Here is a 22,162-nt window from a genome sequence, read left to right on the forward strand (position 1 = left end):
TTTTACTTAGTGCTTACAAAGAGAGTGAGTCCAGGTGGTATCCTCAGCTAAGTAAACAGTTAACGAGAACCTCCATACTTGTATGGAACAATAAAGGAAGGGGAAGGGGGGGTAGCACTGTTTGTTTGTTTGTTTTGAATTTCGTACACAGCCACACGAGGGTTATCTGCGCTAGCTGTCCCTAATTTGGTAGTGTAAGAGTAGAGGGAAGGCAGCCAGTCATCACCATCCACCGCTAACTCTTGGGCTACTCTTTTACCAACGAATACTTGGATTGACCCTAACATTATAACGCCTTCACGGCTAAAAGGGCGAGCGTATTTGATATAACGGGGATTCGAACCCGCGACCCTCGGATTACGATGCGGGTGCTTTAACCATATGACCATGAGACAGCAACTGAAATGGATTACCTTGATGATCCAGCATTTTTCATGTTCGTGAAGTTTGAATACTTACCAGAAAAAGGTGCCCATCAAGAAATCCAAAAGTGTGAAAAGATTAATCTTAAATTATGTTCACCTTCTTTTGTTATTTTGTAACCAAATCCATAATGATCTCATAATTGCATACCCTGCTTTGCGGATAGCAATAACTGACTCGCTTATTATGTATTTGTCTTAAAATTCAGCGTTAGGAGACAATATAAAAAAACAACAATGTGTCCTAATTCAAAGTGCTTTCTTTTCTCTTTCTAGGACAAAAAATATAAAATAAAATATTCCATGTACACTGTCAGACAATTTCCACCTACCACACAGAAAATTATTGTAATCGAACCAGCCAACACTAGGTGATGAAGACGGTTACTGTAATCGAACCAGCCAACACTGAGTGATGCATACAGTTACTGTAATCGAACCAGCCAACACTGGGTGGTGCACACAATTATTGTAATCGAACCAGCCAACACTCGGTGATGCATACAGTTACTGTAATCGAACCAGCCAACAATGGGTGATGCAGACAATTATTGTAATCGAACCAGCCAAAACTGGTTGATGCAGACAGTTATTATAATGGAACCAGCCAACACTCGGTGATGGAGACGGTTATTGTAATCGAACCAGCCAACACTGGGTGATGAAGACGGTTACTGTAATCCAACCAGCCAACACTGAGTAATGCATACAGTTACTGTAATCGAACCAGCCAACAATGGGTGATGCAGACAATTATTGTAATCGAACCAGCCAAAACTGGTTGATGCAGACAGTTATTGTAATCGAATCAACCAACACTGGGTGATGCAGACAGTTATTGTAATCGAATCAACCAATACTGGGTGATGCAGACAGTTATTGTAATCGAATCAACCAATACTGGGTGATGCAGACAGTTATTATAATTGAACCATTTAACACTGGGTGATGTAGACAATTTTTGTAATCGAACCAGCCAACACTGGGTAATGCAGATAGTTATTGTAATCGAACCAGCCAACACTGTATGATGCATACAGTTATTGTTATCGAACAAGCTAACACTGGGCGATGCAGACAATTTTTGAAATCGAATCAACTAACACTGGGTGATGCAGACAATTTTTGTAATCGAACCAGCCAACACTGGGTGATGCAGACAGTTATTGTAATCGAACCAGCCAACACTGTATGATGCATACAATTATTGTTGTCGAACAAGCCAACATTGGGCGATGCAGACAATTTTTGAAATCGAATCAACTAACACTGGGTGATGCAGACAATTTTTGTAATCGAACCAGCCAACACTGGGTGATGGAGACAGTTATTGTAATCGAAACCACCAACACTGGGTGATGCAGACAAAACGTGTATAACAAAATTTAAATATGTTCTATTTCAAGGTTGTTTTTTCCATTACTATTCTCAGACAAAAATACCAAAGAACCGTGGCACTTGTACACCATCGAATGCCCAGCATGGGCAAATGGTTAGGGGTTAGGAGACTCGACTCGTAATCTGAGGGTTACGGGTTTGAATCCTCGTCGCACCAAATATACTAATCCTTTCAGCTGTGGGGGAGTTATTATGTTACGGTCAAACCCACTGTTCGTTGATAAAAGAATAGTCCAAGAGTTGACGGTGCCACCTACACTGCGGTATAAGTAAGCATTACATGACACGTTCTGAAACGTTAATATTAATCTGCCGTTTATAATGCACGTTCTAACTTAAGAACATTTGTCACTTATGACCTATTAACGGTGATTATAAAATTTAATTAATCTTAAGTTATGTACAAAATGATTAGCCCTTTTGTTAATATAACACTGTCACAGATGTTCTTTTTGCACACCTAAACTGAAAGTATTTTACTTAGTACTTATAAAGAGAGTGAGTCCAGGTGGTATCCTCAGCTAAGTAAACTGTTAACGAGAACCTCCATACCTGTATGGAACAAAGGAAAGGGAACAAGGAGGACTGTTTGTTTGTTTTAATTTCGCGCAAAGCTACACGAGGGTTATCTGCGCTAGACGTCCATAATTTACCAGTATAAGACTAGAGGGAAGGCAGCTAGTCATCACTACCCACTGCCAACTCTTGGGCTACTCTTTTACCAACGAATAGTGGGATTGACCGTCACATTATAACGCCATCACGGCTGAAAGGGCAAGCATGTTTGGTGTGACGGGGATTCGAACACCTTAACCCACCTGGCCATGCCATGCCAAGTGTGGTTTGTCTCAGAAAAACTAGTACAGGTTTAATAATGTGTTATGCTGGATAGTTGACTTTTTTTTTTTTTTTTAATGTCTTCCAAGAGGAACGACATAGTAAGTAGGCACTAAACCTTCTCTATGAGCACCAGACTCCCACTTTCCACTGGTTTCACGGGAGAATAAACAGAAAATCGTAAAGGACAGAATAATAAAATACAGAGACCTAGAACGATAGCTTCGACGACGTTCTGGATAATACTAGGTCTTGTTCGAATAAATTCTGAACTTAAAGATAAAATTAAAATAAGAAAACAGAAAAAAAGCCACTGGAAAAAAAAGGAAACGTAAAACGAAGATAATCATATTACATACCAAATATCACTACTATCACTCATTGTGAAAATTCTAAAACGTGACCAAAAACTATTTTATCTGAAAATTATTACTTAAAAATAAACCGTGTTGTATTACGTATTAGTGCATTCTGATTAGAACATAGTTAGTCCAAACTCACAATAATCAACCACTGTTTCCCGCTACTTTATATAGCATCAATGATGTGTCGGCGGTAAGTCTACGTGTCAGGTGTATACTGCTACAATCCTTGGTTCAATTCCCCGTGAAGGACAGAGCACGGATAGCCTACCGTATAGCTTTACATTAAAAATGATTATTATGGGATGGCGAAACCAAGTATAAAAACACTCGAATTCACAGTTTTAAATTATTATTATATTTCTACGAAATATTTAAAAGTGTTTGGACAGCGGACGATTTACTAACTTTTCTCCCTCTCTTTTGGAACTGAGATACCGCTAAAACAGTCTCAAAGAATTAATCTTACAAAGTAAAATTGGTTCTCTTTCCTTGAAACTTGGTTTATTCATCGCCAACATATATATTTTCTGAATATGTATCAACTCTTTTATTGGCGGTTAAAGAAAACATTTTGTTCAAATACACGAGGCCCGGCATAGCCAAGTGGTTAAGACACTCGACTTGTAATCTGAAGATCACGGTACGAATCCCCGTCACACCAAACATGCACCCTTTCAGCCGTGGGGCGTTATAACGTAACGAGTCAATCACACTATTCATTGGTAAAAGAGTAGTCCAAGAGTTGGCGGTGGATGGTTATGACTAGCTGCCTTCCCTCCAGTCGTACACCGCAAAATTAAGGACGGCTAGCGTAGGTAGCTCTCATGTAGCTTTGCGCGAAATTCAAAACAAACAAACCTATCTACTATAGTTCATGACTTCAGAAGCGTGCATGTGAACTACAAGAGGGCATCTTGGGATATTTTCCACAATGCATTAAACTTACCATGCTGTCAATCTAATTATTATGAATTGTTATTTCTTCCTTTAAAAAAACAAGTTTCATTACCACACAAAATAAATGTAAAGCAAAAAGATGCTGATACATTGTAAACGAAAAATATAATGAAATTACATTTCATAACAATTATTATATCTCTTTATTTATTAGAATAGGGGGCAAACGGGAAATCACTGTACAGTGTTAATGTTATTGAAGTTTTTGAATACGGGGAATAAAAATGATGAAAGTGGTTCATTATATTTACCTGATACAATTAGTGTAAAATTTCGTAAGTCAAGATTAGCCATAAAGATAAAAATGGTACATCTGTAAAGTTTTCGAAAGCTTAAAAACATCCACTTGTTACTGCAATTAAACAACAAGAAAACCAGGTTACTTCTGTAGTTGGACATACCAATAGAATAAAGTTGTGTGAATATTTAATTAGATTTAGTTTGATCAAAAAATGTGTTTGAATTACACAGGCAAGATAAAACAAAAATTAAAATAAATAACTGGTTCAAAAAATTAATCAGTTTTGAAAACGTTCAATGCACTTACCAAAACACAATAAGTAATGATAATAAAGAAAATATTTAAAATCTTAACTATTTTATAAATACTGTTGGGACAATATTTTAGAATAAATATTTTCATCGCTCCATTGTACAAATCTTAGATCCAAAATTTTCCACACTTTAGGTCTTCAATGTTGTACACATTAATGAAAGGTAACTTTTAAATATTGAAGTTCTCACATACCTATGGTATAACTATTGGTTTATGGCATAAACATTTCTTAGAAACTATAATGCAGGATAATAAATATGACTAAAGATGTCCAAATTTAGCAAAGTAACCATGATTTTTGGAATAGGTACAATATATTTTGCAAAATACCCCTGACTCAGTCATGGTTATTTAAATTTGAAGAAGGCAATTCACTGAAAAATGAAAGATACAGCCACTAAACTCTAAGTTGTACCAATATTTTTATATTTATATGATACCTAAGCATTGTTATTACATTTCTGAAAAATATATTATAGCCTGTCAATATGCCAGATTGTAGGCCATCTACAAATTATGATTTCAATATCTGGTGCAGGAAACACAACAAGTATTATTAAAACATTCATTATTTCACCAGAGAATACTGAAAAAATTACAACTGTTCTACCTAATGAATTAGAAACATTCCAGTGATTAGTCAAAATGTTTACAATTATTCATGTAAAATTATATTTAAGAATGTACTAAATAAATTGTTTGAAATGTTTGGAATCATTTATGTTGATGTATCAACATATTTGTATAGAATGTTTAGGTTAATATATTTGTATGTTTCAATTCAAGGAGCCAATAGAAGCCTGCATTACTTCACTTATTTGAAATTGATAAGTGAGGAAGTAATAATGTTATCTTATCTAACACCATATTGGAAAAGATAATAAAATATGTTTTCTTCCTAGTCTCACATTTATCCTTTACATGTAGCAAATGAAGTAACATGTTAAAGAATATTTGTTCATTAACATGTTTATTGTATGATATAACTACATTTATGAATTTTAACATACATTATACATATTTCTCATGTCATTACATTTTAACAGTTATCATAAAATGAAAACATATCACAATTTCATAGCCCTATTTCTAGTATTCAAGCAAAATCATAACCATAAATCTCCATGCACAGCAATAAAACTGAGACATATGACAGCGTACTTGATGTTTAAATATTTATTAATCTTAGAAAAGAAAAATAAACATAATTATGAAACCATTTTATTCACAATAAAGGATAGTGTAAGATTTATCACTTAAGAAGATATGTGGTAAATACTGAAGTATCTGACATTAAGACAAACGTAATACTTTTATAAGTATTTAAAATGTATTTAAAATAACAAAATTACCTCAACTTAATACAAGTTCTCTTTTAACTGCCAGAAAAATCTTCATAAAATACTTTTATACCACCAATAAACTATATTTGCATAATCATAAATGTGGAAAAGATAAAGTTATTATTTTATTAACTGCAGAAAAAAACATCACTAAGAAATTTCCAAACTTGTTTCTAATCATTAATTTTAGTTTTTAAATATAGTATGTTTGATGTACTCAATAAATATATTACACTATACAACAAACAATATAAAAAATTAATTATTCTAAGCATTCTTTTATAAGTTTTTAGTAAGCAATGTGACATAAGTCTGCCTTTAAAAGCTTTCTACACAGTTTAGGGACAGCATTGAATCAGTACTTTCTGATTTTAAAAAATCACTTGATTATATGCACACAAGTACTAAATGTTTAATTGTTATATAAACATAAAGTCAATAAAACTCTAGATAAAATATTTTAATCCTAACTTTTAGGATATAGTTTCTAAATTTCAGAATAAAAAATTCATTTTTCTAGTGAAAATATTTACAAAAAAATTACAAATATTTACAAATCAATATACATAAGCAAAAGAGCACGATTTACTGAATAATTATAATTGTTAGCCTTCACTAAAATGTGTTAAGGACATAACAGTTTTAAATATTTTGACAACGAAAAATTTGATATGTAGTCCTGCAAAATCTGGAATATATGGAGACAGATTAATATTTTATTAAAGTAATAAATAAACTGTAAAGTTATAACTAGTCTTATTTCACTGATGACATTGTTCATTTCTAATGTTTTTATGTTTATTATATATAAATATAGTAGCCATGGCTCCAAGAATCAAAAGTATTATTATGGAAGCAACAACAACACCTGCTACAGCCGTTGTATTAAGACCCAAGACAAAAAATTATACCCAGTTTATTTGTGTGTGTGTGTGTGTTTTCTTATAGCAAAGATACATCGGACTATCTGCTGAGTCCACCGAAAGTAATCGAACCCCTGATTTTAGCGTTATAAGTCCATAGACTTACCACTGTACCAGTGGGGGGCATCCAGTTTATAAATATTTTATTTATAATTGCCCCCCGCTAGTACAGCGGTATGTCTCCGGATTTACAACGCTAAAATCAGCGGTTCGATTCCCCTCGGTGGGCTGAGCAGATAACCCGATGTGGCTTTGCTATATGAAAAACACACAAACACTTATTTATAATTAGTTAAAAATTTGTGAGAGATGAAACAAAAGAATTAGAAAATAATTTCACGTAATTAGTGTAATGAAACAAATCCATAGATATTAATGAATGTGCAATTCAAAGTTGATAGATCCATATGCAAGTCACAGAAAAAAGTATTCCAAAATACATCTAACATAATAATAATGTTACGAAATACTTGAGAAACAGTTATAAAATGTTTATTTTCTAAAATTTCTTGTTGTAACACTTCCTCCTCTTTCTAAAAATTAGAAACATGAGTAACTTTCAATTACACAGTGAGCTACTTACTACGACGGTGAATGTAGTAAGACGACTAGAACTGTATGACACCATATCTCTTGTGACACTTGATGTTTCAACACCAACCATTATCCAGGTTTTATCATTTGCGTCCCAAAAGTAACGCTTAGGGACTAAGCCTTTTCCTGATTTAGGCCCGGCATGGCCAAGCGCGTTATGGCGTGCGACTCGTAATCTGAGGGTCGCGGGTTCGCATCCCCGTCGCGCCGAACATGCTCGCCCTTTCAGCCTGGGGCGTTATAATGTGACGGTCAATCCCACTATTCGTTGGTAAAAGAGTAGCCCAAGAGTTGGAGGTGGGTGGAGATGATTAGCTGCCTTCCCTCTAGTCGCCCCCCGCTAGTACAGCGGTATGTCTCCGGATTTACAACGCAAAAATCAGGGGTTCGATTCCCCTCGGTGAGCTGAGCAGATAGCTCTTTGTGGCTTTGCTATAAGAAAATACACACAAACACACTCCCTCTAGTCTTACACTGCTAAATTAGGGACGGCTAGCACAGATAGCCCTCGAGTAGCTTTGTGCGAAATTCAAAAACAAACAAACTTTTCCTGATTTACTAACAATGCGACTTTAGTTCTATATAGACAGAATCTGAAATACTGTTTAATTGAATAATTTTACCTGTCAGAGGAGATAAAATAAACTGATAAACATATACGTATTGTGACAAAATCTTACGTAACAAAATACAATGATTATGCCACTTGGTCATATTATTAAATAAAACTTAGTTATATAATAATATAAGAAATAAATGAAACTGTAAATCTTAAGTTTGATCCACGAGAAATGGATAAAAATAAAGTAGGGGTTTGGCCAAAATCCCCCCCGCTAGCACAGCAGTATGTCTAAGGATGTACAACGCTAAAATCAGGGGTTCGATTCCCCTCGGTGGGCTCAGCAGATAATCCGATGTGGCTTTGCTATAAGAAAACACACACACATTAGGCCATAAATTTGGATTTAACCCTGCTTTATGAGTCATTTTAAAAACTTATCGTAAAATGTATCTTGAACCAGGATTAAACCAAATTCTTAACAAAACCCTACTCAAAATTAATTAATGTTTCACATGCTTAAAAATAAAGAGGATAAGAAATTATAAAAATAGAAATTAATGTATTTTTCTAAAGCAGACATGACATTAATAAAACAACACAAAATTAAACACATAATATCAAACTGCCATATAGTAAACTCTACATAACAAAGCGGGCAAACTTTTTCTAGAAAAAAAAATTGTATTTGAAAATCCAGTAACCTGACCATGCAAATGTTTTTTGTTTTTTTTCAGAACTACCAGTATTATCTACAGAATAAATTGAACAAATACAATTACAAAACAAAGTATAGTTAGTAACTTGGGCATAGTTTTTTGTATAAACTTATTAGAAATTAGATATTTTTAGCACCTGTCTACAAACTGAAAAGGTTAAACTTTATCCTGTATCTCTTCTTAGTTCAACAGTGATTTGGCTTGTTTTGAATTTCATGCAAAGCTGCATAAAGTCTATCTGCGCTAAACGTTTCTAATTTTGCAGTGTTAGACTAGAGGGAAGGCAGGTAGTCATCATCACCCACCACCAACTCTTGGGCTACTCTTTTATCAACAAATAGTGGGATTAACCGTAACATTATAACGCCCCACGGACGAAGTAGCCTATTCGGTGTGATGGGAATTCGAACCCGCGACCTTTGAAGTAGGAGTTGAATGTCTTAACCACCTGCCCAGTTGAACAGTCATGATAGGAGTAAGTTGTCTTTAGTATGAATCTTTCAGGAAAGGGTTAAATAAAGGTTAAATAATAAAACTAGGACTATTCATTCATATGTTTCTAATGCACAATTTCACCTTTTGAGCCTATATGGTTAAAAAACACAGAAACACTAATAATTATTATTGCATATCTTGAAAATATCTGTGAATGTAAATAAAAATATACCAGTCACAAAATATTTTCGATACTTGCTCATATTCTAACAAATTAAAATAATTAAAATGTGATATTTTTTCAGAATGAAATATATCACAGCATTTACAATGTTAACATGGCACCATCGGGAGAAAAATCACAAACTACACAATAAAGTTTCATTCTGTAAAACAGATTTAGGTTTTTCTTTATTGGAAATGTTGACATAAGAGATACAAAGTGTTATTTTCATTTATTATGCAACACTGTTCCAGATTCTCAATCAACATTTTTTTTTCACATATCTTTAGAATGTGAAGACATAGTTTTAGTGGTAAAAGACATTATTAAACTTGACAATATTTAATGACATTTTATGATAAAACAAAAACAATACTGTCACTTATTTTCCAAGACATTTTTACATCTGCCATGGTTTCCACACTGTCATTTCTTTTTTCCCTTTGACTATCATATTATCACTTTCTTTGTTTAGTACAATATGTTGTAAAACTGCCTTTGGATAATTTATAGCCTGTAAATTCAGTTCAAATTTCTGTCCAATAGAAAGTAAAGAAGCAACCACTTGAGTCAGTCACTGAAGAGTCCTAGCAGATTTTTGAAGAAACCTTAAATGATGTGAAAATACTACCATAATTCTAACAACCTCGATAAAAACATCCTGTATAACTTCCTCTGATGGGTTTACCTAAAGAAAAAGACAGTTTTATTCACCATACAACGCAACGCCTGAATCAATAAATTTTTGCCATCCTAGTAACCTGATCATGCCTAATAGTGTAATACTACAAAGGTAGTGTCGCATTATTTCAGTTACTGGAAAGATTGACTGAAGGAATATTTTATAACTTTCAGCAATATTTAGGGGCCTTACTTTATCCGACTTGATATTTATAGCTGTTTGGTGCAACAAGCCGATTTACTTCATGCTTTCATTAGAAACTCTTTTTCAGAGTGCAATAATCAAAATATTCACACATCATTGGACATTTGCACTTCTCTGCACTTTCGTGAACGTAACTCACCTTTTTGGACAGGTTAGTGACTGGAGATGAAAAATGGATATATTATAAAAATGTTAAGCGCCGCAGACAATGGCTTAGTGCAGGTAAACTGGCTAAAGCACAGTCCAAAATGGACCTCCACCTTAGGAAAGTCTTGTTAAGCGGTTGTTGGGATATTGTTGGTGTGATCCACTTTGAGTAGCTTTCACTCAAGGTAACGATTTCATCAGACTTCTACTGTCAACAGTTAGAGTGCTTGAATGTTGCACTGAAAGAAAAGAGGCCTGCTTTGATCAGTAGTAAAGGTGTTGTATTACACCAGGGTAATGCACGGCCCCATACAGCAAGGATTACACATGCAAAGATTGAAGAGATAGACTGGGAAAAACTTCGACATCATCCTTATTCTCTAGACTTTGCCCCATCTGATTATTATCTATTCCGAAGTTTGCAGAACTATCTTGATGGAAAAGAGCTTGGAACACATGAAGATGTCAAAATTACCCTCTACATTTTTTCCCTCAAAACCCCAAGAATTTTATAGAAGTGACATTCAGAAGCTTGTGAATCGTTGGCAAAAAGTAATTAATAATAATGGAACATACATTATTGATTAAATAACATTAAAAGAATTTGAAATCCTTTTTCTTTTTCTAAATCAAAAATCAGACATTATTTAATGGATGACCTGATACAATTAAGGCTCTCATAGTCTTTAATATTTTTAAGAAAAAATACTTAACGCCATGATTTAATTTATCGTTTGCTAGAAAAAAACTATTATTGTTCAGTACTTCAATAGTTTTTGAGAGCAGTTAGATAAAAAACCAAAAAACTTTCACAACCCGAGTAAGTTTTATCTCGCCATCCAAATCCTTAATTAAGGTAAACAGTACCACAGTTACTCTATAATTCGTGTTTAAGCTACTATATCAACATTGGCTACTTTATCCTTAGCTTTTAAATACAGCAATGATCCAGTGCAATACAAAACTAAACTGAACGGAGAGAGGATTTGGTTTGTTGTTAAGCACAAAGCTACATCTGTGCTTTACCCACAATGGGGTATCGAACTCCGATTTTTAGCGTTATAAGCCCTCACACTTTCCGCTGATCCACAGAAGGGGCAAAAGAAATGGGTATTTAAAAAGTAGAAGAAACTTCATCAGGAGCAAAATGACGAAGAAAGGTGTAACCTCTCAAACCGTCTGTTTGCAATGTTTCTTTGTTTTTTATTGATTTTATTAACCTACTCGTTCTCTTGACATCATTATAAAAATTATATTTTATGGGTAATAAATTTGCAACTTCATTAAACAAGAATATGAAAATATGAATTAAACGTGATCGATGTTTTGACAAAAACTATCGAACCAAAGATAGATTGGCAGGTTATAAAATTCTTTCATACCTAGTAGTTAGAGCACTTATAACCTACAGGTTGACAGTTAGAAATCCAGCGCCAAAAATACTCATCCTGTCAACCATGAGAGCATAGTAATGTTACGGTCAATCCCTCTATTCGTTGGTAAAAGGAGAAGCCTAAGAACCAGCGGCAAATGCTGCTATTTGGTTTCCTACCTTCTGTCAATCCAAGATGAGGGGCGGTAGAAAATAGGCTTAGAAGCTATGCCATAAAAAAAACACAGAAGTATTTTTACTATATATTTATGTAAGATAAATCAAAACGTATTGCCAAAATTACCTTATGCCATTTTCTCAGTAGAGTGCAGTTTGACTTACTGAAATCACTTTATTTAGTAAATAAATTGTAATTGCAATACTAACAAACACGCCATTTTTTCGAAGCTGGCGTAAATGAGTAACAAGTACACATACTAAATTAATCACTTTTGCACGTTAAAGCTTTCACCCCGATGTAATGTAATTATGAAATACCGTGTAGAAACAGATTGGAAATGTAAGATATGAAATTATGTTAAGATTCCTAACTTGATATGATTGTCATTTTTCAGTTTTACGGTCTCTTTTTTTTTTTCCAAGTACTTAGGGATGTTTTATCCTTACGAGAACGTACGTGAAATGTACTTGTTGCGAGATTTTCCAATTTCTTGTTACATTCGCATCATTTATTTAATAAAACTTCCTAGTTCGTTTGGCTTGAATTTCTTGCAAAGCTACACGAAGAATATTTACGATAAGCGTCCCTAACTTAGCAGTGAAAATCTTTTAGCAACGAAGAGTGAGATTGAAAGTTACTTTATAACGCCCCCACAGCTGAAAGGACAAGTACGTTTGGTGGGACGGGGATTCGAATCTACCACCCTAATATTACGAGTGAAGTACCCTAACCACCCAGCCAAAACTTCCCAGAAACAAAGTGACTGTTAGCCCCTCATATTTTTGATTAAATTATTTTTAATAACAGGAAAAAGGGAGGGAGTGTAGAAATAAGTCTCTCAAAAGTCGCTGCACATAAGATGTTTTGTTTATTTATTTAAAATGCTTTGCGAAGTCTCCAGTAATCAAAACTATTATAATATTTAACCAAGCTGCGAAGAATTGTTTGTTGTTGTTTTTTTTTAATTTCGCACAAAGCTGCTCGAGGGCTATCTGTGCTAGCCGTCCCTAATTTAGTAGTGTAAGACTAGAGGGAAAGCAGCTAGTCATCACCACCCACCGCCAACTCTTGGACTACTCTTTTATCAACGAATAGTGGGATTGACCGTTACATTATAACGCCCCCACGGCTGGGATGGCAAGCATCTTTGGCGAAACGGGGATGCGAACCCGCGAACCTCAGATTACAAGTCGCATGCCTTAACCCACCTGGCGATGCCGGGCCTTTCATGATGAAGTGTACATGAAGTACCACCTTCAACATTTTGTACGTGCTAAGTAATTGGAGATGATAAATTCATGTGACGCAGAAGAATTTTACTGTTCATATTTTTCTTTAAAAATGCCAAATTATAAGACAAAACAATCTTTTTATCTGGTTTCAAAGTTTTTGGGGTTCCCAGGTGGAATTTAGGAAATATTGTGAAAAACAAATGCTGAAGAAATTCATTCGAAATCTCTGTCGGTGTTTGGGTAAGAAAAGTTCATACCCTGGAGGGTCAGGTTCTCTGACCTCTTCCTCCTCCCTATAGTTACGTTCTTGACGGATTGGTATTTATAATTGTAGAACTGAATATTATTTTGATCCTTTTCAGGGCAATGTACATGTATTGTGGATCATATATAGTGATTATTTTATTCTATCAACAGAATATCAAGTTTGTTGGTGGAATTTTTTTATTGTTTAATACATATATATATGTATATATATTTTTATTATTTTTTTTATTTAAAATATATATATTTTTATTTATTTATTTTTATATTTAAAATATAAGTTAACTGGGGAAAGATATTTAGGACTAGCTTCATCAAGTATAAGGTACCTGTCTAGTTCGCATTGTAATTCGTTTTTCATCCAATTCTCATTAAAGTACATTATTGTACTATGTAGGAGTCTATCTGGTATGGTTGGTATGTTCGAGTATTTGTGAATGAACTGAGATGATAGAGTTCTGTATGCAGTTGTGAGAAGTGTGTTTTGGATTGTTTGTAGTTTGGTTTTAATTATTTTATTGCTTACAGTTATCCATGCTGGAGCTGTATAATCCATTACAGGTCTAATATATGTTTTATAGATTTTTAGTATGTTATCTATAGATGCTCCACTGTTTTTACCAGTTAGACTCCTAGCATAGTTAGTTCTTTGCCAGACTTTTGTTTTAATTTCGTTCACATGATTGATCCATGTTAGTTTTGAATCATAAGTCAGCCCTAAAAATTTTGCCGATGAGGCAATCTGGAGTAGTGTGCCATTCATATATAATTCTGGCTGTTGTTTTTTGTGTTTTGTCAATTTCGTAAAGACTACGAATTGTGTTTTTGCTGTGTTTATTTTTATTCTATATTTTTGACAGTATTCACTTATTCTATTTTGCTGCGGTTGTATGTTAGTGACTGCTATCGTGGGTGTTGCGGCACTTTTCCAGACTCCCACATCATCTGCGAACTGTGAAGAGAATCCATGATTTGGATCCCTCAGTGGCATATTGTTTACATACATGATGAAGATTATAGGGCTAACCACCCTCCCTGAGGGACACCAGCTTCAGGAGTAAAGTATTCAGAAAATGTTCCTTCAACATTTACTCTACATTTTCTATTTTCCAAAAAGTTAGATAACCAGCGAATAATTCCTCGCGGTAGTTCCATTTCATTCATTCGGAACCTTAGACCATCGTGCCATACAGTGTCGAATGCTTTCTCTATATCAAGGAAGCAAGCGACAGAACATTCTTTTTTATTGAAGCAATCTATTATGGTTTCGGTTAATCTGATTAGGTGGTCTGTCGTTTGTCTAAATTTCCTGAATCCATTTTGTTCTTTTGGTAATTTTGATGTTATCTCCAAGAATGTGGAGAGTCTATTACTGATTATTCTTTCAAGAATGTTGCCTATACAGCTGGTCAGGCTGATTGGTTGGTAGCTATTAGGTTTATTTGCTGGCTTTCCTTCCTTATGGAACATTAATATATTTGCAAGCTTCCAAGAAACTGGGATGTATTTTGAGGATAGAGGTAGGTTAAAAAAGTGAATTTCGGAGTGCCCTTTTTGAGAAGGATAGCTTGTTTTTCATCTTCACCTGGTGCTTTGTTTTTTGTGTTTTTTATTGCTTCGAGTACTTCTTGAAGGGATATTTCATTTGTTAGTAACGTGCTTGCATGATATGTGTCGGAACTTGTATTTGTATCAGTTATGTTTATTGGAAAAATTGGTTCAAATTGATGTCTATTGTTTAATGTGTGATTAGTGACTTTAGTGTAGAAATATATATTCATATATGGATCCGTGTGAGTTTTAAAAGTATTTTGAAGTTGATCTTTGAAAGCTTCGGCTATTTCTTTATTTGTGTGTGCTATAGTATTATTATGTTCAAGTGAAGGATATTTCTTTGTGTCTGTATTTTCATTGGTGAGTCTTTTAAGATGTGACCAGAATTTTTTCGGGTCAGTTTTATCATTTAGTTTTGAGCAGTATTTGTCCCATTTATCTTGTTTTTGTTGTTTTATTTGTGTTCTGATGTGATTTCTAATGTTGTTTATTTGTGTTTTGGTTTCTCTGTCTCTTGTTATCATGTACTGTCTTCTTAATTGTCTTCGTTTTTTGATTAGATTGATTATTTCTGTGGTGGGTTTCCATGTGTTGTTTTGGTATTGTTAACTTGGCTGCTTTCTGAAGGCATCTGTAATTGTTTGACAGTGGTTATCCATTTCAATATGGGTTTTAACTTCTTTTATAACTTTATTAGGTAATAGGTTGTCTAATTCCTGTTTGTAATTTTGCCAATCTGCTTTTCTGTAATTAAATTTTTCTTTCCTAAACGTTATATTTTTATGGGGGGCGAGATCAAAGACACAATATATTGGAAGGTGATTACTGTCAACATCTTTTCCCACCTGAAATTTTATTATTTTTTGGCTCAGATTATATGTACACATACACAGGTCTAGTATGTCACTGGAGTTAGTGGCATACGCTGTATGTGTAGGGGTGGTATCATTTAATAAAACTATATTGTTATCATCTATGAATTGTAACAGACTTCTACCATTGTAGTTTGAGCTCCGGCATCCAAAGGTAACATTTTTACTATTTAAGTCACCCATAACTATGGAGTTTTGGTTGTGGGAAAACATGTTGCTGAATAATGCTGTATCTAGTTGTTTATTAGGTGAGCAGTATATTCCTGCTACAGTTACTTTTGTAAACAAAAGAAATTCATTAGATTGTTTGTTGTTGTTTTTTTAATTTCGCACAAAGCAACTCGAGGGCTATCTGTACTAGCCGTCCCCAATTGAACAGTGTAAGACTAGAGGGAAGGCAGCTAGTCATCACCACCCACCGCTATCTGTTGTGTTGCTCTTTTATTAACGAACAGTGTGATTGACTCGTTACGTTATAACGTACCCACGGCTGAAAGGGTGCATGTTTGGTGTGACGGGAATTCGTACCCGTGATCTTCAGATTACAAGTCGAGTGTCTTAACCACTTGGCTATGCCGGGCCTCATGTATTTGAACAAAATGTTTTCTTTAACTGCCAATAAAAGAGTTGACACATATTCAGAAAATATATATGTTGGCGAAGAATAAACCAAGTTTCAAGGTAAGAGAACCAATTGTTACTTTGGTTTTCGAGCCACAATACATGGACATTGCCCTGAAAAGGACCAAAAAAAATAATATTCAGTTTCACAGTTATAAAATTCGTCAAGAACGAAAGTACGGGGAGGAGGAAGAGGTCATAGAGAACCTGACCCTCCAGGGTATGAACTTCTATTATCCAAACACCGACGACATTCATTTCTATGATTAATTCGTGAGACTTTTTTAGCGGTTTCTAAGTTTCAAGAGAGAGGGAGAAAAGTTAGTAAATCGTCCGCAGTCCAAACACTTTTAAATATTTCGTAGAAATATAATAATCATTTAAAACTGTGAATTCGAGTGTTTTTATACTTGGTTTCGCCATCCCATAATAATTATTTTTAATATGAAGCTACGCGGTAGGCTATCCGTGCTCTCTCCTTCACGGGGAATCGAACCAAGGATTTTAGCAGCATACACCTGACACGTAAACTTACCGCCGAAACACCATTGATGCTATATAAAGTAGCGGGAAACAGTGGTTGATTATTGTGAGTTTGGACTATGTTCTAATCAAAATGCACTAATACGTAATACAACACGGTTTACTTTTAAGTAATAGTTTTAAGATAAAATAATTTTTGGTCACGTTTTAGAATTTTCACAGTGAGTGACAGTAGTGATATTTGGTATGTAATATGATTATCTTCGTTTTACGTTTCCTGAGATATCCATTTTCTCCCAGAATTTATTCGAACAAGACCTAGTATTATCCAGAACGTCGTCGAAGCCATCGTTCTAGGTCTCTGTATTTTATTATTCTGTTCTTTACGATATTTTGTTTATTCTCCAGTGAAACCGGTGGTTAAAGTGGGAGTCTGGTGCTCAGAGAGAAGGTTTAGTGCCTACTTACTGTGTCGTTCCTCTTGAAAAACATTAGGGATCTGGTGCTTAGAGAGGTTTAGTGACTACTTACTGTGTCGTTCCTCTTGAAAAACAGTAGGGATCTGGTGCTTAGAGAGAAGGTTTAGTGCCTACTTACTGTGCCGTTCCTCTTGAAAAACAGTAGGGATCTGGTGCTTAGAGAGAAGGTTTAGTGCCTACTTACTGTGCCGTTCCTCTTGAAAAACATTAGGGATCTGGTGCTTAGAGAGAAGGTTTAGTGTCTGCTTACTGTGTCGTTCCTCTTGAAAAACATTAGGGATCTGGTGCTTAGAGAGAAGGTTTAGTGGCTACTTACTGTGTCGTTCCTCTTGAAAAACATTAGGAATCTGGTGCTTAGAGAGAAGGTTTAGTGCCTACTTACTGTGCCGTTCCTCTTGAAAAACAGTAGGGATCTGGTGCTTAGAGAGAAGGTTTAGTGCCTACTTACTGTGCCGTTCCTCTTGAAAACATTAGGGATCTGGTGCTTAGAGAGAAGTTTAGTGTCTGCTTACTGTGTCGTTCCTCTTGAAAAACATTAGGGATCTGGTGCTTAGAGAGAAAGTTTAGTGCCTACTTACTGTGTCGTTCCTCTTGAAAAACATTAGGGATCTGGTGCTTAGAGAGAAGGTTTAGTGGCTACTTACTGTGTCGTTCCTCTTGAAAAACATCAGGGATCTGGTGCTTAGAGAGAAGGTTTAGTGCCTACTTACTGTGTCGTTCCTCTTGAAAAACATTAGGGATCGGGTGCTTAGAGAGAAGGTTTAGTGTCTGCTTACTGTGTCGTTCCTCTTGAAAAACATTAGGGATCGGGTGCTTAGAGAGAAGGTTTAGTGTCTGCATACTGTGTCGTTCCTCTTGAAAAACATTAGGGATCTGGTGCTTAGAGAGAAGGTTTAGTGCCTACTTATTGTGTCGTTCCTCTTGAAAAACATCAGGGATCTGGTGCTTAGAGAGAAGGTTTAGTGCCTACTTATTGTGTCGTTCCTCTTGAAAAACATCAGGGATCTGGTGCTTAGAGAGAAGGTTTAGTGCCTACTTACTGGGTTGTTCCTCTTGAAAAACAGTAGGGATCTGGTGCTTAGAGAGAAGGTTTAGTGCCTACTTACTATGTCGTTCCTCTTGACAAACATTAGAAAAAGTCTATTGTCCAGCACAACACATTATTAAGCCTGTACTAATTTTTATGAGACAAACCACACCTGGCCATGCCGGGCCATGTGGGTTAAGGCGTTTGATTCGTGATCTGAGGGTCGCGGGTTCGAATCCCTATCTCACCAAACATATTCGCCCTTTCAGCCGTGGGGGCATTATAATGTGACTGTGAATCCCACTATTCGTTGGTAAAAAGAGTAGCCCAGGAGGTGGCGGTGGGTGGTAGTGATAGCTGCCTTCCCTCTTGTCTCACATTGCTAAATTACGGACGGCTAGCGCAGATAGCTCTCGAGTAGCTTTGCGCGAAATTAAAAACAAATAGTCCTCCTTGTTCCCTTTCCTTTGTTCCATACAGGTATGGAGGTTCTCGTTAACTGTTTACTTAGCTGAAGATACCACCTGGACTCACTCTCTTTATAAGTACTAAGTAAAATACTTTCAGTTTAGGTGTGCAAAAAGAACATCTGTGACAGTGTTATATTAACAAAAGGGCTAATCATTTTGTAACGTAACTTAAGATTAATTAAATTTCATAATCACCGTTAATAGGTCATAAAGTGACAAATGTTCTTAAGTTAGAACGTGCATTATAAACGGCAGATTAATATTAAAGTTTTAGAACGTGTTATGTAATGCTTACTTGTACCGCAGTGTAGGTGGCACCGTCAACTCTTGGGCTATTCTTTTATCAACGAACAGTGGGTTTGACCGTGACATAACTCCCCCACAGCTGAAAGGATTAGTATATTTGGTGCGACGGGATTCAAACCCGCAACCCTCAGATAACGAGTCGAGTCTCCTAACCCCTAACCATCTGCCCATGCTGGGCATTCGATGGTGTACAAGTGCCACTGTTCTTTGGTATTTTTGTCTGAGAATAGTAATGGAAAAAACAACCTTGAAATAGAACATATTTAAATTTTGTTTTACCCTTTTTGTCTGCATCACCCAGTGTTGGCTGGTTCGATTACAATAATGTTCTGTGTGGTTAGTGGAAAATGTCTTACAGTGTACATGGAATATTTTATTTTATATTTTTTGTCAAAAGAAGCGAAAAGAAAGAACTTTGAATTAGGACACATTGTTGTTTTTTTATATTGTCTCCTGACACTGAATTTTAAGACATAAATACATAATCAGTAAATCAGTTATTGCTATCCACAAAGCAGGGTATTATGTTAACTATCAACTCATTTGTTTTATTAATCCATTCTTTCAAGTTGGTATACTATTTATCAGACAGCAAGAGTTTAATTGTATATTTATGACGTGTATACAAGTTCAGAACGATGTTACGACTACAAGAACATCTACATTGAAAGTTAAAAAATTAAACATGTCCAAATAAAAATGTGTTTTACACTAGTTTTGAAAGGGTAAAATTAGAAGTCATTTTAAGATAATCTTGTATACATTTCAGTAACAAGTGATTTAACTACACACATTAAAACTCGTATTAAAACTTCATACCAAAAAGAGAGAGAGAGAGTAGAATCCACTTTTCAGCTTCAAAAAATACACAGAAGAAGAAAAATGAAATGTTTTATAATAGGTGCTGCCTTCCAGCTACATTATTCACAAGAGAAATCCCCAGATGTTTCTTCATGTCATGTACTAGAAAAGTATTCTTTTTAAAATATTAAAGAATTGTTGAATAGAAGTTACAGTTTAGTTTCCAGAAGAAACCCACAGAAGGGATTTACTTTCATTTATATAATTAAGATGTTTACAAAACAGACAATACAAGATGTAGAAGGATGGAAAAATATATAGCTTGTTTTACATGTTCATAAAAAGTTACAATTCTTTTGTGCTAGTCATCCCTTACTCCAAACTGACACTAGAATAACAGTCTAGTCAATAGTACCATTTCTTGAAATTCTTTTATCTGAATGAAGAATGAATTGTTTTCATCACTATTATAGTTCACCCACAACCTCAGTGTGTGTAGGACATTCTTTTGACAACAGGGTCCAAACCATGCATCTTCAAATTCAATTTGGGAGTGTAACCAACAAGCCTTATCCAGCCTATTTAGGTATTGCAAAGATAAATTTGAAAACAAGTGTGTGTTAATACTTTCACTCTGTATAAAACTCCATTACACCTTGAAGAAAAGTTGTATGTCAATGAAGACTTAGGTACTTGTTCTGGCAAGAAATGACTCAACTATGTTCAAAAATACTAAATACATATAATATAGAACATATAGACCATCTTATTATATAATTAAAGAAAAGGAGTGAACTATAATACCAAATATTTCTGATGTATATTTACCTGTTATACACTATTCTTATGTAACTTTCATTACGTTGTTTTCTTAAACATGTAAAAATTCATACAATATTTTAATTCATTCTCAATGTTTCAACCTATGATTATATTTTACAATTCACTATACATCCAACCCATACTTGCGTTATTTACGATTAAAATATTTCTCTCTAACTGCCACTTGTAATTACTGTCATCACACACTAACCCTGTGTTTCTTCATTAAGTCTACAAATTCAACCAATTTTTTTAACATTACTTTTCATCATGCAAGACTATCTTCATCGTGTTCCCTGTGGACAATCAAGCCACAGATTTTAGCATTGTAAGTCTGTAAACTTACCACAGAAATGGGTACTTATTGCCCCATCCACACACACTTGCACATAATTTTCTTAATAAAAACAAACATTCCAAAGTTGAAACTACCTGCATAAAACTTAACATGCATGCATGCATTTATTATACTTGAAAAAATTATATTTAACAGACATTAATGACGATCCTCACACACGATGAATCATTTGTTTGTTCATTTCTGCTCCTTAACTATGTTTGAATTAAAACAACTGTACCAGTAATAACAAATAAATCTGTATATTTTATAATGGAAGTTTTTACATGAAAATGTCTCTTGAAAATCAAGGTTTAAAAATGTCAAAGATTACTTTTCATTCTAAAAATACAACAGTTGTATCATACAAAATTTCTTTTAATTGAAAATAGCCATTCATACAAAACATGAACCACAGCTCAAAAATTTGCTACTGAAGTAATTACATGAAAGGTAGGAACAGTTTTCCAATAATCATCCTGAATGAAATGCTGAAGTTAATGATTTAAAATCAAGTAGGATACGTCATAGCTCTTTGGAAAAGGTTAAAAGTGTTAGAAAATGTGTATATGCCTTTTATCATGATGTTCTTAAACTGAATAAAAACTAAATTTACAGTTACACCTGCATGTCACAATACTTAAAAACATTTCACACTATCAAAAAGTAATTTTTTTTAAAAATACAAATAAGCTATCTTATGCTACGGAGCATAGGTCCAGTTGATCTTTGTCCACTGCTTGTGTCCTTTTTCTTTGTATTGCCATCAACAGCAAAACATTTCCAGAACCTAAGGGTTTCATCAGCACCAGCTGACACAACTGTTGTTCCATCAGGACTCATGGAAAGATGGAGAACACGTGCAGTATGGCCTACAAAAGGTTTGTTTTTTTAAAGTAATTATTATGAAATTAAAAGATATACAATGATATATGCATACCTTAAGTTCCACATTTTTTACACTGACCCTATAAATA

General features: G+C 34.6%; 1 protein-coding gene across 3 annotated transcripts in view; it reads right to left on the minus strand.

The window, feature by feature from the left end:
* Nucleotides 1-21,542: 21,542 nt before the first annotated feature.
* fzy (cell division cycle 20 protein fzy) overlaps nt 21,543-22,162 on the minus strand; it is a 37,527-nt gene continuing 36,907 nt past the window's right edge. For all 3 annotated transcript variants that reach the window (XM_076462209.1, XM_076462218.1, XM_076462199.1), the window contains exon 10: nt 21,543-22,057. In XM_076462209.1, coding sequence (XP_076318324.1) covers nt 21,879-22,057 — 179 coding nt within the window. In that variant the 3' untranslated portion in view covers nt 21,543-21,878. The remainder of the gene's footprint in view (nt 22,058-22,162) is intronic.

This window comes from Tachypleus tridentatus, chromosome 1 (genome assembly GCF_004210375.1).
Source record: "Tachypleus tridentatus isolate NWPU-2018 chromosome 1, ASM421037v1, whole genome shotgun sequence".
NCBI classification, from domain to species: domain Eukaryota; kingdom Metazoa; phylum Arthropoda; class Merostomata; order Xiphosura; family Limulidae; genus Tachypleus; species Tachypleus tridentatus.